Raw genomic sequence first — 24579 nt, 5'->3', positions numbered from 1 at the left:
CAGGCAGCATCCAAGGAGCAGGAGAATCGATGTTTCGGGCATAAGCCCTTCTTCAGGAATCCTGAAGAAGGGCTTATGCCCGAAACATCGATTCTCCTGCTCCTTGGATGCTGCCTGCCCTGCTGCACTTTTCCAGCAACACATTTTCAGATCCATGCACTGTACAGGACATAGATCTGAGGGATCCCTAATATATGACCACCCTAATTCATTAGCTTCTTGCCTCTGACATCGCTTACCACCTCATTTGCGGCAGTACTTTTAGACACAGAGGCCAGGGAAAGAATGTTGTCAGAAGACACCTTGACAGTGGGAATCAGTTTCAGGCATAAGCCCTTCTTCAGGAAGAAGGGCTTATGCCCGAAACGTCAATTCTCCTGTTCCTTGGATGCTGCCTGACCTGTTGCGCTTTTCCAGCAACACATTTTTCAGCTCTGATCTCCTGCATCTGCAGTCCTCACTTTCTCCTAGTGGGAATCAGTGTTCTGTATAACAAGTTGTTCATCTTGCTTCCTGATGTTGCAGCAGTCTCTCACCGGAGTGATTGATCCATTTTAATTTGAGTGTGGCCACATTATGTTGAGTGTGGCCATGAAGTTAGAATTGCGGTGCCCCTTATCCGACATGTTCAGGTTCTGACCATCAACGGGTTGAGCAGCTTCAGAACGCTAGTGTGGGTCTGGCATAGCAGCCTTTTAAAGCTGGCACAGACACACGGGATGCCAATCATCCAGTGGATATGTGCTGAGTGGTGCATTGCTCTGGGAATGGCACGTGGTAAGATGTGGCTGGAGGACAGGGTAGATAGTTAATATGGTGAGTTTGGTTAGATATAGTGAGAGAAGTTGAGGATAAAGTTGAGGTTTATCATGAGGATAAACCCTCAAAAACATGACCCAACTCAGACTTAGCCAAAAGAATTTAAAATTAAAATATTATAAACAATTTTGAGCGCCTGAAAAGAATTTTGAAACTGTGTGTTACAATATAGATTTACTATAACAATAAGAAGAATGAGAGGATATATTTTATGATATAAAATGTAATGAAAATGCAAAGCAAATTTCTCTAGTTTCCATGTTTTGTGATAAACATCTAAGGTACTCTATATAACAATGTTTATGAATATTACTTTTACTTGTGGTAAAATTTAAAACTGGGATTTAACAAAACTTGATTATGCGCCAAAAAGAATCTATAATTAAAAGAAAAAAAGTATTTTATCGAAGTAGGTGAAATTATATATATGGATATTCTTCCCACGTTTGTGTTCCAGTTTCCTCCCACAATCCAACGATGTGCTAATTAGGTGAATTGGCTATGATAAATGCAGGGTTACAAGGATTAGGTGGAGGATGGGAGTGGTGGAGTGCTCTTCGAAGGGTTGGTGTGGAGTCAATAGGCCAAATGGCCTGCTTCCACACTGTAGGGATTCTATGATTAGGAATAGGAGGAGGCCATTTGCCCCCAAATGGCTGTGCCATTCAATAAAGTCATGGCTGATCTGATTTCTCCACCTTGCCACTTATCCCCAATGGTCTTTCACCCTCTTGCTTATCAAGAATCCAGCTACCTCCAGCTTAAAAATAATTTAAAGACTCTGCTTCCACTGCCTTTTGAAAAAGGGATTTACAAAGATTCATAACCCTGTGTGAGAAGATGTTTTCCTCATCTTGATCTTAAATGGACGACCCTTTATCTTGAAATAGTAGCACCTAGTTCTCGATTCTCCCACAAGAGGGAACCTCCTTTCCACATCCATCCTGTCTAGATGCCTTTAGATCTTACATATTTCAATTCTAAACTCTAGTGGATAAGGCCTAGCCTGTCCCATATTTCTTCATTAGCCAATCGGCCCACTCCAGGTATTTGTCAACTAGACTTTCTTTGAATTGCTAGGAGAAAGTGAGGACTGCAGATGCTGGAGATCAGAGCTGAAAAATGTGTTGCTGGAAAAGCGCAGCAGGTCAGGCAGCATCCAAAGAGCAGGAGAATCGACATTTTGGGCATAAGCCCTTCTTCCTGAAGATGCTTCCAACATATTTGCATCCTTCCTGAAATAAATATTGTACACGGAAGAGATGTGGGCTTAGCAATGCCCTGTATAACTGAAGCATAATCTCTCCACTTTTATTCGAAGTTATCCTCACAATATTCTGTTAGCTTTTCTAATTACTTATTGTGCTTGCATACTAACCTTTTGTGATCCCTCTGTACTTCAGAACTCTGCAAGCTCATTATATTTAGATAATATGCTTTTTTATTCTTCTTGCTGAAGTGGGCAATTTTACATCTTTCCACATTGTACTCCATTTCCAGATCTTTCTCCTTTTATTTAACTTACTTTCCTACTTATGCATCATCAGCATATTTAGCAACTGTACCTTCAGTCCCTTCATCCAAGTCTACTTCAGTTAGATGTGATTCATCCAGAAATAATGAGGAGCTGCGAAAAAGTCATAATTGTGAACTTTTTTCATGGACAATTAATTCAAATAATCTCATTGTATAGAGGATACTAACTGAGAAGAATTCACTTTTGATCAAGGCTGTTCTACCTTGAACTCCTCTTGCCACCAAAAACAAATAGAAACACAAACCCACGCCTCAATCCAGGAGTAATATTATGCATCAATCTGATCCTTATAATATAGAATGATTATATCATTGATTGCTTTTGTAAATACCAGTGCTAAGATTTCACCAATGTTAATTAGTTACCAATGAGCTCTTCCTTTATTTCAGGGAATAGCCTTGTCACCCTATTATGTCACCTGTTTAATCTCCATGGTCTCATTCATCACTTCCAGTTGGATATGGTAAAATTGCACAGATTTTTAGGTAGGTCAAATAAACATATCAAAGTGTTAACTACTGTACATGTAGTGAATCTAATATTACTGCTGAAAATTATTGGTGTACTTCTTTACTAAAAATAAATATTGCAACAATAAAGAAACAGTGCTGGCATTGAGAACACTTGCAGAGCTTAATGTTATCTTTGCTGTAAAGTGAGGTCATCCCGTTTGTACACATTAGTTCATGATGTACAGGGGGTTGGAGTCAAAACTTCTGGGGTTGAAATTTATTTCAGCCATTGGCATAAAACTGATGATATTGGATCAACCAAGAGTTACACACAACTCTTTGCACTCAATGGAATTCAATATCAGGCCCTCCGTGTAACGGGAAGTCAATCCAACATGAATATCTTGCACCACTGCCTGAGATAAATTTCTGTCCCATGTGTCTTTTCAACTACTCCTGGTTGTCCTTAAAAGAGAACTGGCTGTAGATTATGGCAGACTTTGCAATTGATAGTGAATTGCAGTAATGTAGAGAGACTCAGGAGTTAGTTCCAGGTAAGGACCATAGCTTTTCTTCCCTTTAAGGACATTAGTCAGGACACTAATTGGGTTCTCATGACAATCTCAATATCTTTATGGATATTGTTAGAAATGCCATGCCTGTTTTCTATTTCCAGATTTTTAATCTGAACTCAAATTCTATGATGGATTTGAATTCTTGTTCTCCGGATTATTAGTCTATGCCACTGCATTATTAGTCCAGTAATGATTATTTGTTACTTTGACTTTTAGTCATTTCACTACTATCGTTGAAGTGGAATTGGAGAGGTTTAGACATAGAGTTGCAGACAAAATAAGCACAGATTTAATAGGCAACAATATAGTGGAGGAGTTTGTAGAGAAAAGGGAGAATGGAGATGGAAAAATAGTTTACAATGTCCAAGATTTTAAATTGAAAAGGCATTGACAGTGATTTTGAATGAAACAGTACTGAGGAGGTATAAAGCTGGCTAGCTAGGATGCTTGGAAGAGGTATTTGGCAATCAACAGTTTAGTGATAATAGTGTCAACAGATAGGAGAAAAACAAGAAAGATATGTTAAGGGCTAGAGCAGGTAAGTTTCATTTGGTGTTACTTCAACTCCATTGAAGGTATTAGGACTCATAGTGCATTAAAATGCACAGTACACATCAGGGACTTAGAATCCATCGCCCTGTAATTTGGCATACCAGCAGCTCTATAAGTGGCTCAGAATTGCACAGAAGTGACTCAAATTGGTTTTGCTTTTAATTATCTTCCCTGTGACAAAGTAGATCTTTAAAAAAGACAAAATACTTGATGAGAAGAGCCAGTTTATCCTCTGAAAGGATGGATTCTTATTCTTAGTCATGTTACCACAGATAGCTGTAACATTTAAAATAGGCAGTCAGGAAGGTAAAATGGAGGACTCATCTCTGGTGGCACCTTTTAAAGTCATACAGCACAGAAACAGCCCCTTCAGTGCAATTCGTTCACACCAACCAGACGTCCTAATCTGACCTAGTGCCATTTGCCAGTATTTGACCCACTAAACCCTTTCTATTCATGTACACATTCTGATGCTTTTTAAATGTTGTAACTGTACCTGCCTCCAGCACTTCCTCTGGCAGCTCATTCCATACATGCACTACCCTCTGCGTGAAAAAATTACCCCTCAGGTCCTTTTTAAAGCTTACCCCTCTCACCTTAAACCTGTGCCCCCTAGGCTTGCACTCCCCTACACAGTGAAAAGGATCTTAGCTATCCGTCTATCCATGCCCCTCATGATTTTATAAACCTGTATAAGATCACCCCTCAGCTTCTAAATCTCCAAGGGAAAGAAGTCCCAGCCTATCCAACCTCTCCCTGTAACTCAAATCCTCCAGTCCTGGCAACATCCATGTAAAGCTTAGCTGATTCAAAATTGAATTGAATTAAGTTGAATTGAATTAGCTTTATTGTAACGTTACTCAAATGAGTACATTGAAAAGTTTATAATTTGCCACTAACAGTGCCATCCAGATACAAAGGTACCTAGGTACAGCTTCTTCAGTTACAAGATTAGTTACAGTGTAACGATGTCAATAACACAAGGCACCATCTTAGGTACAGAGTACACCTCATAGAGCCCATACAGTTATACAAAATGGCGATGGTGGAAATTTATAAATATGTATTCCTGGATTTGCTGCTACCTTGAGGGGAAGGAAGTGAGGCAGGTTAATGTCTCATGCTAAAAAAAATCTGGTTTATTCTGTTAGATAACATCATGCATTTTACTAATCTTGATTCTACTAGCTAACTGTTTAAAAACACACACTAAATTCTTCTGGTTGTACAACTACTGCTTCAGATAGTTATGGTGGTAAATTTGTATTTAACTTACATTTTCATTCCTACCAGTTATGATTCAAGAGGATTATCACAGCCAAAACCCATATCATAATGCTGTTCATGCTGCTGATGTGACTCAGGCAATGCACTGCTATCTAAAAGAACCAAAGGTACAGATGAACCTTCTTTATATTTAATGAAATAAAAATAATTTTAGAATATCTTTTGAAAGCATTTCTTTAAAAAAGCAACTTGAAGAGAAATATAGGCCTGAAAGCAATTTCCTTAACAACTCTTTCGATTTCTGATTTGCTTTTTTTTTTCAGTGGGAGTTACTGGCTAGGCAGCTTTTATTGCCGGTCCCAAATTATCTTTGGGAAGGTGCTGGTGAACTACTTTTATGAACTGCTGCAATTCTTGTGGTGTAGGCTTACATACGATGCTCTTAGGGAGGAAGTTCCACGATATTTACCCAGCAACACCCAAGGGAGAGTGATGGAGCTCCATGTCAGGATGGTGAGCAGGTGGATGGGAACTAGCAAATGGTGGTGTCCCATGCTGCCCTTGTCCTTCTAAACGATAGAGATCATGAGTTTGAAATGTGCTGCCAAAAGAGCCATGGTGAGTTGTTGCAGTGGATCTTGTAGCTACTGCCGTGCCTCAATGTTAGAGGGTGTGCGTATATAGTTTGGAGGGTAAGTTGTCAACCACTTGGAGTTACTTTGCCCTGGCTACTGTCGAACTACTTGACTGTTGATGTCAAGGGCTGACATTCTTAGCCCACCTCTTGAGTTCAGCCCTCTTGTTCGCATTTGGACCAAAATTGTAATGAGGTCCCAAGCCAAATGGCTGTGGAAATCCAAACTGAGAATCAGTTACCAGCTGAATAAGTACTGCTTGATAGTATGTTGACAGCTCCCTTCCATCACTTTGCTGATAATCGAGAATAGATTGATGAAGTAGTTGTTGGTTGGATTGATTTGTCTTGCTTTTGGCACTACAGGAAATATTTCCCATATTGGCTGACCCTGGAAATTGCAATGGTGATAGACAACAGGCAATTGATCACAAATGGCCCTTCTATATCTGCAGTCAGGATTTTGTCTGAGTGGAAAATGTTTATGTTTATCTTTTTATCGTGCTTGACAATCTCTGTTTGGAGAAAAATGGAGAACTGAAGACAGAAAGACATGTCTCCTTGTGCACAATTGTGCCATTCACTCTGCCAGAAGCCAAAGTGAAAAGTAAATGTAGGTTCATGGCTTACAAGAAGTATTGAGCTGCAGATGACAATCTCATGCTCCTGGTGCAGCGATGGAAGAATACCAGAAACTTGAAAGCCAAAATAAATTCCTGACGTTATTTTGATGTTTTCTGGTGGACAGATAAACTTTCAAGAGTCGCAAATAATTTTGATTTTAAATAATCACCCAAATGTATAGGGAATTAAACATTTTACAATGTCGTTAAACCAAGAGGCATATGAATTGTGTGGCAACTTGATATCACTTGCCCATTTGTGTATAAATCTCATTTGTACAGAAGTTTAAATGGTTCCATCATATTATTTACTGCAAACCAGAGACTAAAGCCCAGAGTGATTTTCAGTTGTTACTCCAAACACAAATGTAAACAAAGTAATGGTTGTTACAATGACTGGAATCTGAATTTCATTTTTCACAAACATTCTTGTGGTTTGATTTAAAATTATCAAAATTTACTTCTAGTTCTGGTGCAATGTTTTTTAATGTTCTCTCTTTCATGTTCATTAGTGTTCAATCTAAATTGATGTTGAATGAAATCACAGTTCTCACTGATCAACAACTCCCCTGTTGTTTGGAAATAGACAAGTAACCACCAAAGGGATTGAAAATAAACCAGGCTGACTTATTTATAAGTTGTTGATAATTCATTCACACAAGTGAATTTATATCAAAAAGACTGAAGTTGTTTTGAGAACTTTTTAAATCTATTCATCTAGGAGTTTTCACTGTATAAAGTATAAAACCGTAGAGGGTTATATAACGTTCAATGACCTACATCTTCATGCTAAAGCTTTGTTGTTCATAGTTGCTAAAAGCATTATTTTGCAAAGCACTTTTAAAGGGAATGAGGAAAGGGCAGGGTAATCAGACTGTGGAGAATTATTTCAAAGAACATGTGCAGGAATCAAAAGCAAATATGAGTCAGGTTTGTAAGTTACAGGTGTGGACTAATGTTCATATCTAAAGATTGTATTGATAAATAACAAATAAAAGAAGTTAGGAATAAATGCAACAATGCATTAACATCTAACAAGAACAGACTAATATTAGCTGTTGTGACAAATATTTTACACCAAAAGTATTAATTTCTGTCCTGTTGCATAATGTCAAAAGAGGGTACTAATATCACATGTAAGGTATGCATGCACATATGTTTGCAAAATGCATCCAAATGGCATGAATGCCTGTTTTGTGCACATAAACTAAAGGTCTCTCCCAACTCATGACCTTTGTGGATTCAGAGAGCTAGCAGGGGTGAGGCTTGGTGGTCACATCAGATATAAAACTCGGAAGAAGATGAAGAAATTCAGCAGGTCTGGCAGCATCTGTGGTGAGAGAAATAATGTTCTAAGTCCAAATTGACTCCTTTTCAGAGCTGCAGAGAAGAGGTAAAGTTATGGTAGAAAAATGGTAGGGTGAAGCAAGTGGAGCAGAAGGAAAGGTCAGATACAATTTGAGAGTGGGGGAGATTAGAGATCAAAAGTGTCACAAAGCAAAAGATAAAAGGAGTGATGAAAACACTAATTGCTGGAAGAACTCAGCAGGTCTGGCAGCATCTGTGGAGAGAAAGCAGAGTTAACCTTTCAGGTCCAATGACCTTTCTTCAGAATTGCTCTGAATATTCCGAAGAAGGGTCATTGGACTTGAAACGTCAACTCTGCTGTCATTCCACAGATGCTGCCGAACCTCTAAGTTTTTCTGGCAATTTCTGTGTTTGTTTCTGATTTCCAGTATCTACAGGTTTTTTTTAAATGAATAGTAATGGTTGCAGAGAAGTGATAGGTACATCGCAGATGTTAATAATACAAAATGTGTGCATTATAATTCACTATACTGTGATTGACAAATTGGGAACACTGTTTCTAAAGCACAAACTTTTAAAACCGTGTTGGCTGTAATGTGATTACATCGCCATCACTTTAAGTACTGCTTCCAAAGCAAAATCTTTCTATAATGCGGAGTTACACAAGAATGCAACTATCGGGTTGCAGAAGAACTACCTGTAGGTGTTAATATCAGATTATAGGTCCACTCTGCTTGAAAGCAAAACCAAGAAAACCAGACACTGGGTGGAGTGGGGGGAGGAAGTTGCAACAAAATGGAGACCAGAATTTGTGGTCTGGAGTTGCTGAACTCAGTATTGAATCCAGAAGGCTATAATGTGCCTAAATAGAAAATTAAGTACTGTTCCTCTAGCTTGTATTGTGTTTCAGTGGAACACTGTAGCAGGCCTAGATCAGATCTGCAAGTATGAGATCACTTGGCATTAAAATGGAAAGCAAATGGAAGGTCAGGATCACATTTGCAGACTGAATGGAGGTGCTCCACAAAGCAGGCACCAGACTGCATTTAGTCTTCCCAATGTTAAGGAGCCCATACTGTGAGTAGCAAATACAAGAGACTATATTTGAAGAAATGCAGTAAATCATTGCTTTGCCCACAAAGAGTGATTGGGGCCTTGGACAGTGAAAGGGAGGAGTTAAAAAAGCAAGTGCTAAATCTCCTGCAATTGTACAGGAATGTGCTATGGGAGAGGATGAGGCATTGGTAGTGATAAAGGAGTGGATCAGGGTATTGTGGAGTGAACAGTTTATTTGGAAAAATATTCTTTTTTTACAGCTACCAATTTTGCTTCTGTTTTAGTCACACCAGGTTCTTGTCTAGTATATAATGGTGAGTTCAAAATTTGTATTGCAAATCATAATGGTCAGTCAATTAATTTGGTCCTCTCCAGGTTTGCCATTCATTTTCAATTTATAGACCCAAGAGATTTACAAACACTGACTAAAGATTTCTACTATAACTCTTAAGTTCCAAGTCTATACTTTCACTCTTTTACAAAGCCATATATTGGTTTGTAAACATAGGATTGGTTTTAAATGACCAACTCTATTGAGCCCCAACTTAATATGCCTTCTAAATACTTTCTTCCACAGAATCACAAAACTATTATAGTACAAAGGGAGGCCATTCAGTCTGCACTGGCTCTCTGAGCATTTGAACTGAGTGTGAATCTACTGCCTTATCTCCATAATCCTAATCATTGGTTTCTTTTTAACTAATCATCCAATTCCCTCTGAAATGCCTCAGTTGGACCTTTGTACCACACTTTCAAGCAATGCACTTCAGACCCTAACCACTCACTTTGTGAAAAGTTCTCTTTTTGCTTCAGATTTGCTTCTTTTGCAAAAGACTTTAAATCTGTGCCCTCTACTACTTGATCATTTCGCCAGTGGGAGCAGTTTCTCTCTTTCTATTCCTATTTCATATAATGTTACACCACAGAATCCATAGGTGTCCACTGAACTAGAATAGGTCAGATGTTTTCTGCTGTGTATGAAACATCTCAGGGTATTGATAAATGTAATCATTATTTATAATTTTCAGTAGCTTTCCCTTGTTTATGTGAATAAGATGAAAGATTACTCCGCAACTGGGTTGTAGTCTGTAATTAGATAAGAATGCATAATGAAGCAAGAATGCAAATATGCAGAATCAAGGAGGTGTTATATGAACACTAAATATGTGTTTCGTCACTATACTAAGTAACATCATCAGTGAGCCACAGGATGAAGCACTGTAGGTATGGCCTGCTTTATATTTATGTGTTTCGGTTTCCTTGGGTTGGTGATGTGATTTCCTGTGGTGACGTTGTTTCCTGTGGTGATGTTGTTTCCAGTTCTTTTTCTCAGGGGGTGGTAAATGAGACCCAAGTCAATGTGTTTGATGATAGAGTTCCGGTTGGAATGCTATGCTTCTAGGAGACACGCACAAGAATTCCTAGAAGCATGGCATTCCAACCGGAATTCTATCAACAAACGCATTGATTTGGATTCCATTTACCACCCCCTGAGAAAAAGAACAGGAAATGACAACTTCACAAGAAATGGCATCACCAACCCAAGGAAACCAAAACACATAAATACAAAGCAGGCCATACCACCAGTGCTTCATCCGGAGGCTCACTGATGTTACCTAGTATGGTGACAAAATGCCTGAAAACTAACCTTCCAGCTCAGTGAGCAAACCTACATTCAGAACCTCAACATGAGCTTTAAAGCTTCTTAAAACTCGCAGATGCTAAACAGGTTGGAAAATATACTTCACTTGAGTTATTCATTGTATGTAATTCATCCAACTTTGTAGGAAACCTGAGTTGTTGTCACTATGATTATATTTGCACATATGATTATATTCAAGATTTTTAAATCATTAGAATATTACTAGCTGCAATGGCATAATATTTAGTAATGGTTTAAATACCTTATAAGTATATTCTAATAATTTTTCCATTTTACTTTTCCATTTATGAAAGCTCGCCGAGTTTTTGACACCACTTGATATCATGCTTGGTTTGACGGCAGCTGCAGCGCATGATGTTGATCATCCAGGAGTCAACCAACCCTTTCTCATCAAAACCAAACACCATCTAGCCAGCTTATACCAGGTAAACATGGTAACTAATTGTTCTTTCACAAATGTACATATGCTGTACTGGGCAGGTGAAAGGGGTATCAGTGGAAGAGCATTTTTAATAGAAGTGATTCCACTGAAGTGATTTAATTAAGTTTAGCATAATTATAAAAAAAGATCTAGACCAGGAGTATAAGTCCTGAACTGAGACCAGTCATTCTTGCCATTTCACAATCTAAATGTATATGTTATTTATGTGTTGTTGCATGAGGTACAGACTGTTTCAGTGAATGATAGTCATAAATAGTGCTGAACACTATAAGTCATGAGTGAACATATCCACTTCTGATCATACAGTGACTGGAAGGTCATTAAAGATGCAGGTGAAGACATTTATGTCAAGGATACTACTGAGGAACTTTGGATGTTATCTGAAGGCTGAGGTGACTGGCCTGAGACAGCCAATGGAATCTTTCTTTGGACTTGGTATAACTTTAAACCAGTATATAGGTTTCCTCTGATTTCCATTAACTTTAATTGTTCGCAAGCACTGTGATGCTATTGTGGGTCAGGTGCTGCCTCAATGTCAAGGGAGTTCAATCTTGCTTCACCTCTTGAATTCAGCTATTTTCTCCTTGCTTGGATCAAGGCTGTAATGAGATCTGGTACTAAGTAGCCCCAGCAGAGGTCAAACTGAGCATCATTGGGACAGTGCCAAGTGATAGGATTATCAATCACATATTCCATTACTTTGCTGATGATTCCAAGTGTACTGATGGTACAGTAATTGATAAGATTGGACTTGTCACATGTTTTTATGGTGAGTCTTTAGATGTATAAACACTGTTAGCCTAACTGAAGATCTTTAGGAGCAATTTAGTACACCTTTCGCAGCTGTTTGTGATGCAAGTTCCCAATCTCAATTGAGGAGGTGTCAATCAGGGATTAAGCTATTCCCAAATTAGAGAAGCAATTAATGTCGGAGCCAGCACGATTTATTTTTCCTACCCCCTTCTTAGCAGTGCTTAAATGCAGCCATCCCACAGTGTTGTCCCATTGAGACCCAATAACTCAGCACAGACCAAAGGTCTTCTGTTTTGAGTAGCTAGGTTATTCATTTACTCACCGGGCCATTACGGAAATAAAAGTATCTTTTATTTATTTAATTTCCTCTCTTTTTAAGAATATCTCTGTACTGGAGAATCACCACTGGAGATCAACAGTTGGGATGCTTCGAGAATCAGGTCTGCTGGCTCATCTGCCTGTGGAAATGATGTGAGTAATATTTATTTATAGATATTCAATGCACTGTAGTCAAAAAATAGTGTTCCCTTGATATTTAATGAAGGCTAATGATTTAAAGCAGCACTCAGTTGTGAAATGAGTATGAGATGGGAAGTGAACCAATTTTGAATTAATTGTTGAATATGTGACAGCAAAAGGTGGCATGGAAACAACATTGAATATTAGTATTTCTCAATTCTCCTTGCAAAAGTATTGGAATACATGCCATTTCTTTTGGCTTCATTTCACTCCATAAATGAGCATAATCAAACATGAATAAGGCTACAGAAAATAAGCAAGAGCGCTCATATATCCACGACAAATGAAGTTGATTGGTGGGAGGTGAATCACAGAAGTTTTTCCTCTAATTCTACTCTATGTAGAGAAGCACTGTCTTCTGTAAAGCATCTCTTCATTGCTGAATGCTTACAGATCAATAATCTCGTTTTCATCCCTACATTGTGACACACAGGGTGACTCCCATATTTCTTTAGATTTGCAATATTCAGTAAAACTAACAACATTGAGAGAATAATGCAATTTGCTCCTATTGCAGACAAGATATTGAGCAACAGTTAGGATCTCTCATTCTGGCCACGGATATTAGCCGACAAAATGAGTTTCTTACAAGAATGAAAACTCATTTGGACAACAGAGATTTATCATTGGAGGATGCAGATCATAAACACTTCATTCTTCAGGTAGGTTAATGGAATAAAATAAGTAGACTGATTTTCCAAAATCACTGATTCAATATGGCAAGTCTGCAAAGCAATTTGTTTTCTTTTCGCAACATTAACAGCTAAAGAAGTCATAGCCTGATGGTGTCAGGAGCAATAAATTGCTTTTGTTGTCATCTCCATTTTTTTAAAATTTAGTCAGTCATTCATAGGCTGTGAGTGTCATTGCTCAGGTCAGCATCTATTGCCCATTCCTAATTACTTTTGTAAAGGTTCTTAAATCACTGCAATCCTTGAGGTGCAGGGACACCCACAGTGCTGTTAGAAAGAGTTCCAGGGCTTTGAACTGGTCACAGTAAAGGAACATAGATACAGTTACAATTCAGGATGGTGAATGGCTTCGAGGGAAATTTACAGGTGGTGCTGTTTCCATGCATCTGTTGCCTTTGTCCACCTAGATGTTAAAGGTTGTGGATTTGGAAGGTGCTATTGAAGGAGCCCAGGTGAGTTCCTACAGTACGCCTTGAAGATGGTAAATATTGCTGCCAATGTGCATTGGTGGTGATGGGACTGAATTTTAAGACAGTGAACAGGGTGCCAATTAAGTGGGCTGCTTAGTCTTGGCTGGTGTTAAGCTTCTTAAGAGTCACAGAGTCATATAGCACAGAAACAGACCCTTCGGTCCAACCAGTCCATGGTGAATATAATCCCAAACTAAACTAGTCCCACCCGTCTGCTCCTGGTCCATATCCCTCCAAACCTTTCCTATTCATGTACTTATCCAAATTTCTTTTAAACGTTGTAATTTTACCTACATCCACCACTTCATCAGACGTTCATTCCACATATGAACCACCCTCTGTGTAAAAGATTTGCCCCTCATGTCTTTTTTAAATCTCTCTCCTCTTACCTTATAAGCGTGCCTCCTTAAAATCCCCATCCCAGAGAAAAGAAAAGCTACCATTAACTCTTTCTATACCCTTCATTATTTTATAAACTGCTTATAAGGTAATTTCTCAACCTCCTCCATTGAGAAAAGTCCCAGCCTATCCAGCCTTTCTTTGTAACTCAAACTCTCCATACCCTGCAATATCCTCGTAAATCTCTTAGAACATAGAACAGTACAGCACAGTACAGGCCCTTCCGCCCACGAAGTTGTGTGTCGAGCATTTATCTTAATCGAAGATCAACCTAATCTACACATCTCTCAATTTACTGCCGTCCATGTGCTTGTCTAGCAGTCGCTTATTACCACCGCTGGTGGTGCATTCCACACACCCACCACTCTCTGCATAAAGAACCTACCTCTGACATCTCCCCTACACTTTCCTCCAATTCTCTTAAAATGATGATCCCTCATGACAGTCATTTCTGCCCTGGGTAATGCCTCTAATTACCTTGTACACCTCTAGCAAGTAACCTCTCTTCTTTCTTCTCTGCAGTGTGAAAAGCCCTAGCTCACTCAACATCTCTTCATAAGACAAGACCTTCAATCCAGGCAGCATCCTTGTCAAACTCCACTGTACCTTCCCTAAAGCATTTACATCCTTTCTATAATGGGGTGACCAGAATTGGACACAATATTCCAAGTGTGGTCTAACCAGGGTTTTATAGAGCTGCAGCTGAAAATGTGTTGCTGGAAAAGCGCAGCAGGTCAGGCAGCATCCAAGGAGCAGGAGAATCGACGTTTCGGGCATGAGCACTTCTTCAGCCTTTATAGAGCTGCAGCAAAACCTCACGGCTCTTAAATCAATCCCCCTGTTAATGAAAGCCAAAACACTGTGCGCCTTCTTAACAACGCTATCAACTTGGGTGGCAACTTTGAGTGATCTATGTACGTGGACCCCAAGATCCCTCTGTTCCTCCACACTGCCAAGAATCCTGTCTTTAACCCTGCATTCAGTATTCAAATTTGACCTTCCAAAATGAATCACTTCACAATTATCCAGGTTAAACTCCATCTGTCACATCCTGTCAATGTCTTGTAGCCTGCAAACGTCCTCGACAATATCTACAACACCACCGACCTTTGTGTCATTGGCAGACTTACTAACCCACCTTCCACTTCTTCATCCTAGTCATTTATAAAAGCTACAAAGAGCAGAGGCCCAAGAACAGATCCCTGGGGACACCACTAGTCACCGACCTCCAGTCAGAATAATTTCCATCCACTACCAATTGCTGTTTTCTTTCTGCATCCAGATAACAAAATTACCTTGTATCCCATATCTCCTAACTTTCTGAAAGAGCCTACCATGGGGAACCTTATCAAATGCCTTACTGAAACCCTGTCCAACATAATACTATTCTTCCTATAACTTTGACTGTTGTTGGAGCTGCACCCATCCACACTAGTGGGATGATTCAGTCATGCCTCTGATTTGTCCCTTGTCTTTTGCACTGATGTGCTGTGCTCTCTCATCATTGAAGATTTGGATTTTTGTGGAGCCTCCTCCTCCTGTTAGTTGTTTAACTGCATACCACCCTTCATGGCTGAATGTGGCAGGACAGCAAAGCTTTGACCTTGATCACTGGGTTATTGAACCATCTAGCCCTACCTGTAGCACGTTGCTTTTGCTGTCTGGCATACAAGTAGTCCTGTGTTGTAACTTCACCAGACTGACATCTCATTTTTAGACATGCATAGCCCTGTTTCTGCCACATCCTCCTGCACTTTTCATTGGATTAGGGTTGGCCCTCTGTCTTGTTGATAATGTAGAGTGGGGAATATGTTGGATCATGAGGTAACATATGATGACTGAAAACAATCCTGCTGGTATTGAAGGCTGACACAGCACATCCTAAATTCCTCATAAATATGAGCTGCTTGATGTTTTCTGGATCTATTCCATTTAACATGATGGTAATGTCATCAGTGAGGTTGTCCTTAGTCAGATGACAAGACTATTTCACTGTGGTCCCTACTAACAATATTGTTATGTGCCCATGTATCTGTGACAAATAAATTGATGAGGGTGAGTTGTTTATCTCACTATGTACTGCAAGCCATCTCCAACAAGTATAACTTACAGATTGAACCCAACTCAGTCAGTAGCAATGCTACCTTGGTGATAAACATTAAACAACCCATCCATTAAATGTTCTGACCTGTTGTTATCCTCAGTGTTTCCAGTGGTGTTCAATGTAGAGAAGCACTGATGCATTGAGGGAATGATGGCTGAGGTGGCAGGGAGCGGGGCTGTGGTTGGGTATATGGTAATCAGAAGGTTTCCTTCAGAATATTTGTCTTGATACCATGGGACTTAATGAGGTCCAGAGTCGTTATTGAGGACTCCCTTCCCAAGTGTTTACTACAGTGCAATCACTTCTGGTCCCACTGACAGGACAGGCCCAGTGGTAGTGATGGAAAAATCTGGGATGTTGGTTGTATGGCATGATTCTGTGAGTATGATTATGTTGCTTAACTATTGTGTAGGATGGTTTTCTCGCTTTTGACAGAAACCCGCAGATGCTAATGGAGAGGTCTTTATGGGGTCAACTGGGCAGGATGTACATTTGTTACATCCAGTGCCCGCGTTGATGGCGGGTGGTCTGTCTGCTTTATTTCCATTCTACTTTCTTTTCTGTAGCTGTTCAGATTCAACCAGTCTCATGAAGACCAAATTGGGTAAGGATAAAAGATTTCCTTTTGCTGAATATTATTTTGAAGCAGAATTTTTTAACAACAATCTGGTAGTTTTATTATCAAATTAATTTCAGGTTTATTGAATTAATTGAATTTGAATTTCTCCTGCTGCTGTGGTGAAATTTGAACCCATCTCCAGTGCATTAGTAGTGCTCTGGATCACTACACCAATATCATTACCACTGCGCTACCTTTCTTTTATTATCCTTCAGCAAGACACCATGTTATTGGGACAATCGATGCCGTTAGGGAGAAGAAAATAGTTTTGATTATTTGGCCAGACATGAAGGTTATATCAAACAAAAGCAAAATCCAGCAGATGTTGTAAAACTGAAATAATAACAGTAAATTCAGGAGAAATCAAAGGTCTGACAGCATCTGTCGACAGAGAAACAGAGTTAGTGTTTCAAGTCCGATATGACTCTACTTCAGAATGACCTACTTTAAGATATATCAAAATAAGGGCTTGCAAAAATGATTGCTAGGCTAAGTGCCAGCAGATCACCACTCCTGCCCTGATCCAAGCCGATTGATGTGTTGTTGAGTGGTTTTGCCCTTTGTCATGATGATGGTAAAATATTGACTATCAATTTTCAACTTTCATTTTCTGATTTTAATAACTGAGACCTTTCATGGACTGAAATGATTTCTAGAGGACAAACCCGTGACTTAAAATGGCTGCAGTGATCACCTGACCACAAATTAATGGAAGTTAATGTATTCATTGGAATAAACAAAACTGTCTGAACTGAAATTACGTTTTTATCCAATGACATTGAAACCTGTTAACTGGGTCAGGCATCAAAGAACTGATTTCTTGAACATACATCATAATGGGTAGATATTGGACATGAAAGGTTGCCTGCGGAGTATCCAGTTTGGAGAGACAATGAGACCAGACTTGGGAATACACAAACTAACCTTATTTCAATTGCCATTGAACTGCAGGAGAAAGATCATTAAACCATAAGATATAGGCACAGAATTGGGCCATTTAGCCCATCGGGTCTGCTCCACCATTTGATCATGGCAGATATGTTTGAACTGAAAATTTTTGTTGACATTGAAATCACACATGCAGGTGGGCTGGCTTTGGTTTGGCCACAGTGGCAGTACAATCTGGCCAGCAATAAAGTTATCATTACATTTAGCATCTTCAATAAATCAATGGCTGCTGAAAATACAATATTGGAGACACCGGCCTTGCTCATTAAGCCTAAGTTACATGGCCTCCTTTCTTTAAGGTGTAGAAATAGCTGAGTAGCAGCAAATGCTAAAACATGAGGCTGAGGAGCTCCCTTGTTCTAACGGAGTGTGCTCAGCAGCCATGGCAAAGGCTGTTCAAAATGTTAGCCCTACTTACACCATGACACAACATATTAATTAGTCTGTGAATTTGTATTTTCGATAAGCTCTTTCTCAAGAGTAGAGTGTGTGATTGCGTTTTTGTGGTAAGAGTTTTCCAGCATGTGGTGATTAACCCTTTTAACATCTAACTTTTCAGAATGCTTGCTGCCTACTTTCCTAGGGGTAACTATATATGTTGATGAGGTGCTTGCCAAGTAATTCTTCAATGTTGTCTTTACTACATTAATAAAGCATAATTCAAAAAAAAAGCTAAAGGCTTCTCAATGTAGCTCTGCAAGCATCCATCTCGGGCACACAAACAAAAGTGCCTCTGCTTGGTTACGATCATTTCCAGAAATCACCCAGTAGTGTTTCCCACCTCATTAAAGGGGATTGTTTTTGCAAATCTCTAAGGCAGATTGCAATTCGGTTTTCCTTGTTCCTTTCTACAGTCTCCACAGAGTAATAGCTACTACTTGGAGATTTTAAAAATAATAGATCATATCTATGACTGACCTCTAAGAGGCCAGAGAAGATACGAATTCCTTTTTTGTGAAAACAGATGAACTGAAATAGTAAGAATCGCACCCATCATGTCCTCTCCATTCTATGCTGCCTGAAATGGATGTTTTACATGGTTTGCAGAGCTACTGCAAGTTATTGCAAATATGCAACAGTCAAGAATGATCAGCCATGTAAGTTTCTTACTACAGGTGTACATAATCTGATATGAATGAAACAAGTGATTTGAGACCTTTCCTTAAAATACTAATTTATTTCCTGGGCTCATGTAGGTTTGTCATTTACAGTCTATAACTGTGGAGCCAGACATGCTGCGATTTAGAAGAATATTACATGTGTAACATTGCTTTGTTTATAAAAAAGCACACAACTCTTCATTTCTACTGCCTTACATAATTTCTGATTTTTGTTTCAGATAGCACTGAAGTGTGCAGATATCTGTAATCCTTGTCGAGTCTGGAATATGAGCAAGCAATGGAGTGAGAAAGTTTGTGAAGAGTTCTACAGACAAGGTTTGTGGGTCCACCCTGAATTCTGTTTGATTTCGCCCAATTCTAAGTAAAATGACCCTTGCCTCGAGTATAAACACCACATAACATTCTAAATGGCACAAGAGGCTGTATTGCATTTTAAAATGCCAATTAAATCAACAATAATGAGGTGTAAAAAAACTTAAAAATAGGAAGAAAACTAGCAGAGAGAAAATATACACTGCCACTGTGATCAATGAAATTACAAATAATGTAACTTCAATATTTCTAGAGGAAGAAAACAAATTCTTGCTTTAGAAATTCATGTGGAAAAGTAATAAGACCCTTACTTGAATGACAATAACTCCTGGATATATTTATCTTTGAACTTATTGAATATAGGAATATATGTGTATCGCTATCATGTCTAAAAGTGTCTTTAAGATCCCTTAGAAATAAACAACAATAATCAGATAATTAGGAACTGATGTTTTAAAAGTGTATGAAAGTTGTTATTTTCTTTATACCCCCCCACTCATAGTCTAGCCTGTCAGATAGATCAAGATCACTTTTTGAGACTTCTTTCTGAGGTCTGTTTCCATTCTATTTTTAAGATGAATGCAACATTGAAAAAAACTGGTCTCAGACTTGGTACAATTGTGCACTTGCTGGCCAAATTATTTCAACAATGAGATTAATACAACTAGTAGACCTAGCCTAAAATTTCGGTGTATTGAACTAGGGTTTTTTTTGCCATTTGCAGCATCAGAACAGGAAAATGCCATTTGGCTCATCAGACCTGACTTTGCTCTGGTAATTAAGTCAGCCAAGCATCCAAATGCATTTTTGATATCATTGCTGAAAGCTTTATCCATGGTGCTAGAAACAGAGTTTGTTATTACCATGCCTTACTGTTACCAGAAACCTGCCTCTGGTGAATCCCCTAATTGATTTGGGGGACAAGTTTTCTGTTTAATTAGACACAGGTGAGGCAGCAGTAGGAATGGGTCAGATGGGATCTGGTGAGACCTATTTAGACACTCATGGCAACCATTGCTGGTTGGCCTAAAGGAGAGGTCTATAATTTGCATGAAAGCCTTCTACTAAGACAAAAGTAAGAAGTGAAGACGAGCTGGCACTCAAGGTAGAACAGCTTTGACACTGATCCGAATCTAATACTGGAAGATATGAGAGGGAAAGGGGAGAGATTACCTTCCTAGGTTACACACATGGTATAAGGATTTGGAGTGCAGGATTTGCTTCCTATTCTTTTCATATGTGCCACTGCTCAGTCTCGTTAAGACATTAAGGTTCAAAACATGAAGCAGGTTGATGGACAAATTGTCACCGTTCTGCAGAATTGTGGTAGCAAGCTCATCCCAGCTATTCATGTCGACGCGGCCATACTTCATAAGATTTTCAGCGTGCCTTTGAAACAAGCAAAATCGGCCATTTGACAGTTGCAAAGCAGAATTGTCTGTCTGGGAAGACCATTTTTCACCATTTGGACACGGTGTTCAATCCATCAAAATTGATTTTTGCCAGAGTTGAGCAACGCTTCTGCAGCTGCTTTAAGAAGTTCATTCAACGGTCATTCCATTGAAAGTGGAGGGCATGGCAGAGGTATTGCTGATGGACATTCTCTTGGTTCTTTATGCTGATACTGGGGTGATGATAACAATTAGTGTTTACAGTAAGACTCTTTGGTTTGGAGAAAGCTGCACTGGTGCCGCTGTTAGTGTTGGATCTCCTCATCAATTTGGAGAAGACACTGTATGGGAAATACTCAGCATATTCCAGAATCTCTAATTCAGTACATACTGAAATTGAAGTAGTCAGATAACCAGGTATGGGTTGATTTGAATTTTGATTTGGCAACATTCATGAACAGGCCAAATTTCTTGTGTACAGCATAAAGGTTGAGGGGGTTTGGGGGGGGCGTGAAATATTGGTATGGGTTGAGGATTTGGATTATATGGGTCATTAGTTACGTTGGTGAGGCCACTTTTGGGGTACTGTGTACAGTTTTGGTCACCCTGTTATTGGAAGGATATTATTAAGTTGGAAAGGGTACAGAAAGGATTTACAAGGATGTTACCAGCACTGGAAGGTTTGAGTTGTAAGGCATGATTGGCTAGGCTCGGACTTCTTTCCCCATAGCTTTGGAAGTTGAAGGGTGATCTCATAGAGGTCTATAAAATCATGAGGGGCATGAAAGAGTGAATAATCAAGGTGTTTTTCCCCAGGGTGCGGGAGTCCAAAATTAGAGAGCATAGGTTTGAGGTGAGAGAGGAAAGATTTTGGATAGTTAAGGTGGTGTTTGGCACAATTGCCTTCATTGCTCAGATCATTGAGTATAGGAGCTGGGACGTCATGTTGTGGTTGTACAGAGTGTTAGTGAGGTCACTTTTGGTATATTGTGTACAGTTCTGGTCACCCTGCTATAGGAAGAATATTATTAAATTAGCAATGGTGCAGAAAAGATTAACAAGGATGCTGCCAGGACTGGAGAATTTGAGTTATAAGGAGAGGCTGGATAGGCTTGGATCTCTTTCACCGGAGCATAAGAGGCTGAGGAGTGACCTTATGGAGATTTATAAAATCATGAAGGGCATGGATAAGCTGAATAACCAAGGTCTTTTCTCTAGTGTAGGTGAGTTCAAAACTAAAGGGCATAGGTATAAGGTGAGAGGAGAAAGTGTGTTAGTTCCTATGTGGTATGAACTGCCAGAAGAAATGCTAGATGCAGGTACAATTACAACATTCAAAAGACTTTTGGACATGAATAGGAAAGGTTTAGAGGAATATGGGCCAACATAGGCAAATGAGTTTAGGAAATTTGGTCAGCATGAACGAGTTGGACTGAAAGGTTTGTTTCCATGCTGGATGATCCTGTGACTGTAGTTTTTAGAATTATATCCATCCTCCATCAATACAGTTTGGGTCAATGAATATATTCAAGGTTGAATTAGGTAGATCTTAGATTGACAATAGAATCAAAGATTATGGGGGTGCAGACAGGCAAGTAGATTAAGGCCACAAATAGATCAGCAATTATCTCATTGAATGGGATGGCAAGCTTGAGGGTTGAATGCTGGAAATTCTTAGATAAGCTTCCATTGTTCCCGTCAGCCTCCAGTCAATCAGTTTCTGAAAGCACTGTAACCTGTCCAGCCATTTCAAAATCTCGAATGTAAGACTTAAAAGTGACCTTAAGGGTGGCTCAATGGTTAGCACTGCTGTCCCACAATGTCAGGGTTCCATTCCAACCAGGGCGACAGTCTGTGTGGAGTTTGCACATTCTCCCTGTGTCTGCGTGGATTTCCTTTGGGCACTCCGGTTTCCTCCCACAGTCCAAAGATGTGCAGGTTGGGTGGCTTAGCCATGCTAAATTGTCCATAGTGTCCAAGGTTGTGCAGCCTAGGTGGGTTAGCCATGGTTACTGTGGGGTTATGTAGATAGGTGGGGCATGGGTCTGGGTCTGCAGTTCCCATCCATGCAGGCTCAAAAAAATATATCATTTGTCTCTCCATTGTTCTATTAATTTGCCATCTGGATGAGTCATTATTGAACTACGTGTCCTCTGTCTTACTAGATCCATCCTACACTGAAATTAAATTTTAGGTCTAACATTTTTCCACTCAATCTAAAACCAAAAGACAAGAAGATATAGGAGCAGAAATTAGGTCATTTGACCCATTGAGTCTGTGGTGCCAATCAATCATGGCTGTTAGGTTTTTCAACTCTATTTTCCTGTTTTCTCACTGTAACCTTGGCAATTAAGAACCTATCTATCTCTGTTTTAAATATACTCAATGACCTGGCCTTCACAGCCTTCTGTGACAATGAATTCCACAGATTCACCACTGTCTGGCTAAAGGAGTTTCCCCTATTCTCTGTTTCAGCCGGTCTTCCCTTTACTCTCAGGCTGTGCCCTCTAGTCCTCGTCTCTCCTGCCAATAGAAACATCTTCCCAACATCCACTCTGTTCAGGCCATTCAGTATTCTATAAGTTTCAATCAGATTCACCCTTCATCCTTCTAAACTCCATCAAGTATAGTCCCAGAGTTCTCAAACTTTCCTCTTATGTTAAGCTTTTCATTCCTGGACCATTTCTGTGAACCTCCTCTGGACTTGCTCAGGACCAGTACGTCCTTCCTGAGGGCGGGCCCAAAATTGCTCACAATGCTCTAAATGTGGGTCTAACCAGAGCTTTATAAAATCTCGGAAGTACATCCCTACTTTTATATTCTAATCCTTTCAAAATAAATGTCAGCATTGTATTTGCCTTCCTAACTACCGACTCTAAGTTTTAGAGTCTTAGAGTCAAAGAGATGTACAGCATGGAAACAGACCCTTCAGTCCAACTCATCTATGCCAACCAGGTAGCCCACCCGAATCTAGTCCGACCTGCCAGCACCCGGCCCATATCCCTCCAAACCCTTCCTATTCATATACCCATCCAGATGCCTTTTAAATGTTGCAATTGTACTAGCCTCCAATTCTTCCTCTGGCAGCTCATTCCATATACATATCATCCTCTGCATGAAAACGTTGCCCCATAAGTCTATTTTATATCTTTCCCCTTTCTCCCTAAACCTATGCCCTCTAGTTCTGGACTCCTCCACCCCAGGGAAAACACATTGTCTATTTATCCTATCCATGCCCCTCATGATTTTATAAACCTGTATAAGGTCACCCCTCAGCTTCTGACGCACCAGGGAAAACAGCCCCAGCCTGCTCAGCCTCTCCCTACAACTCATTCCTTAAGAGAATCTTGGACCAGGACTGTCAAGTCCCTTTGCACTTCAAATTTCTAAATTTTCTCCCCAATTAGAAAATAATCTATGCCTCTATTCTTCCTACCAAAGTGCATGACCTTACACTTTCCCATGTATTTCATCTGCCACTTCTTCGCCCACTCTCCTAACCTGTCTAAATCTTTCTGCAGCCTCCCCGCCTCCTCAATACTACCTGTCCCTCTACCTATCTTTGTATCATCTGTAAACTTAGCCAGAATGCCCTCAGTTCCTTCATCCAGATCATTTATGTATAAAGTGAAAATGCCTCATATTAGTCAATGATTACTAGTTTTTCTTCACAGACCTTCTGCTCTGTTATCTTGCAAACCGTCTCATTAACCATTGATTAGTTTGCTTGCTTTCCTTCCTCTGTGCCCTCTGTAAAACATATTGTTTGCACAATGGTTTCTTTTATTCATTCATGGATGACAGTGTCAATGGCTGGACCAGCATTTATTGCCCATCCCTAATTCCCAGTGGGTATTTAAGAGTGAACCACATTGCTGTGGATCTGGAGTCACACATAGGCCAGACCAGTAAAGATAGCAGATTTCCTTCCATAAAGGACATGAGTGAAACAGATGGATTTTTCCAACCATCGACAAGGAATTGTCATCATTAGACTGTTAATTCCTGATCTTTAATTGGATTCAAGTTCCACCATCTACCTGCTGGGATTTGAACTCAGGACCCTAGATCATTACCTGCGTCTCTGACTTAACAGCCCAGTGATAATATCACTAGGCCGTCACCTCCCCAGCTATGGTGGAATTTGAACCTGGGTCTCCAGCGAAGTAACTCCACAGAGGCCAATATCCCATCACCAAGTCTCTCTTTATTTATATATGGTGAGCCTTTGACACTGATCCTGCTCCCTCAGAACTAGCCGTCAGTGAGCAGGATGTCTGACACTCTTGTTTATACCTGTCAGCCAGGGCTCCCTGATTGGACCAGGTTAACAGCTCCTACCAGGGAGCTCATATTTTATGAG

General features: G+C 39.7%; 1 protein-coding gene across 2 annotated transcripts in view; it reads left to right on the top strand.

Moving 5' to 3' along the window:
- The window catches only part of LOC122547509 (cAMP-specific 3',5'-cyclic phosphodiesterase 7B-like), a 176572-nt gene that overhangs the window by 129913 nt on the left and 22080 nt on the right, over positions 1-24579 (top strand). For both annotated transcript variants that reach the window (XM_043686123.1, XM_043686129.1), the window contains 6 exons: positions 2746-2841; positions 5229-5329; positions 10740-10871; positions 12021-12112; positions 12678-12822; positions 18732-18828. In XM_043686123.1, coding sequence (XP_043542058.1) covers positions 2746-2841; positions 5229-5329; positions 10740-10871; positions 12021-12112; positions 12678-12822; positions 18732-18828 — 663 coding nt within the window. The remainder of the gene's footprint in view (positions 1-2745; positions 2842-5228; positions 5330-10739; positions 10872-12020; positions 12113-12677; positions 12823-18731; positions 18829-24579) is intronic.

Source organism: Chiloscyllium plagiosum, chromosome 3 (genome assembly GCF_004010195.1).
Source record: "Chiloscyllium plagiosum isolate BGI_BamShark_2017 chromosome 3, ASM401019v2, whole genome shotgun sequence".
Lineage (NCBI taxonomy): Eukaryota > Metazoa > Chordata > Chondrichthyes > Orectolobiformes > Hemiscylliidae > Chiloscyllium > Chiloscyllium plagiosum.
This window is presented reverse-complemented; position numbering and strand designations above follow the sequence as displayed.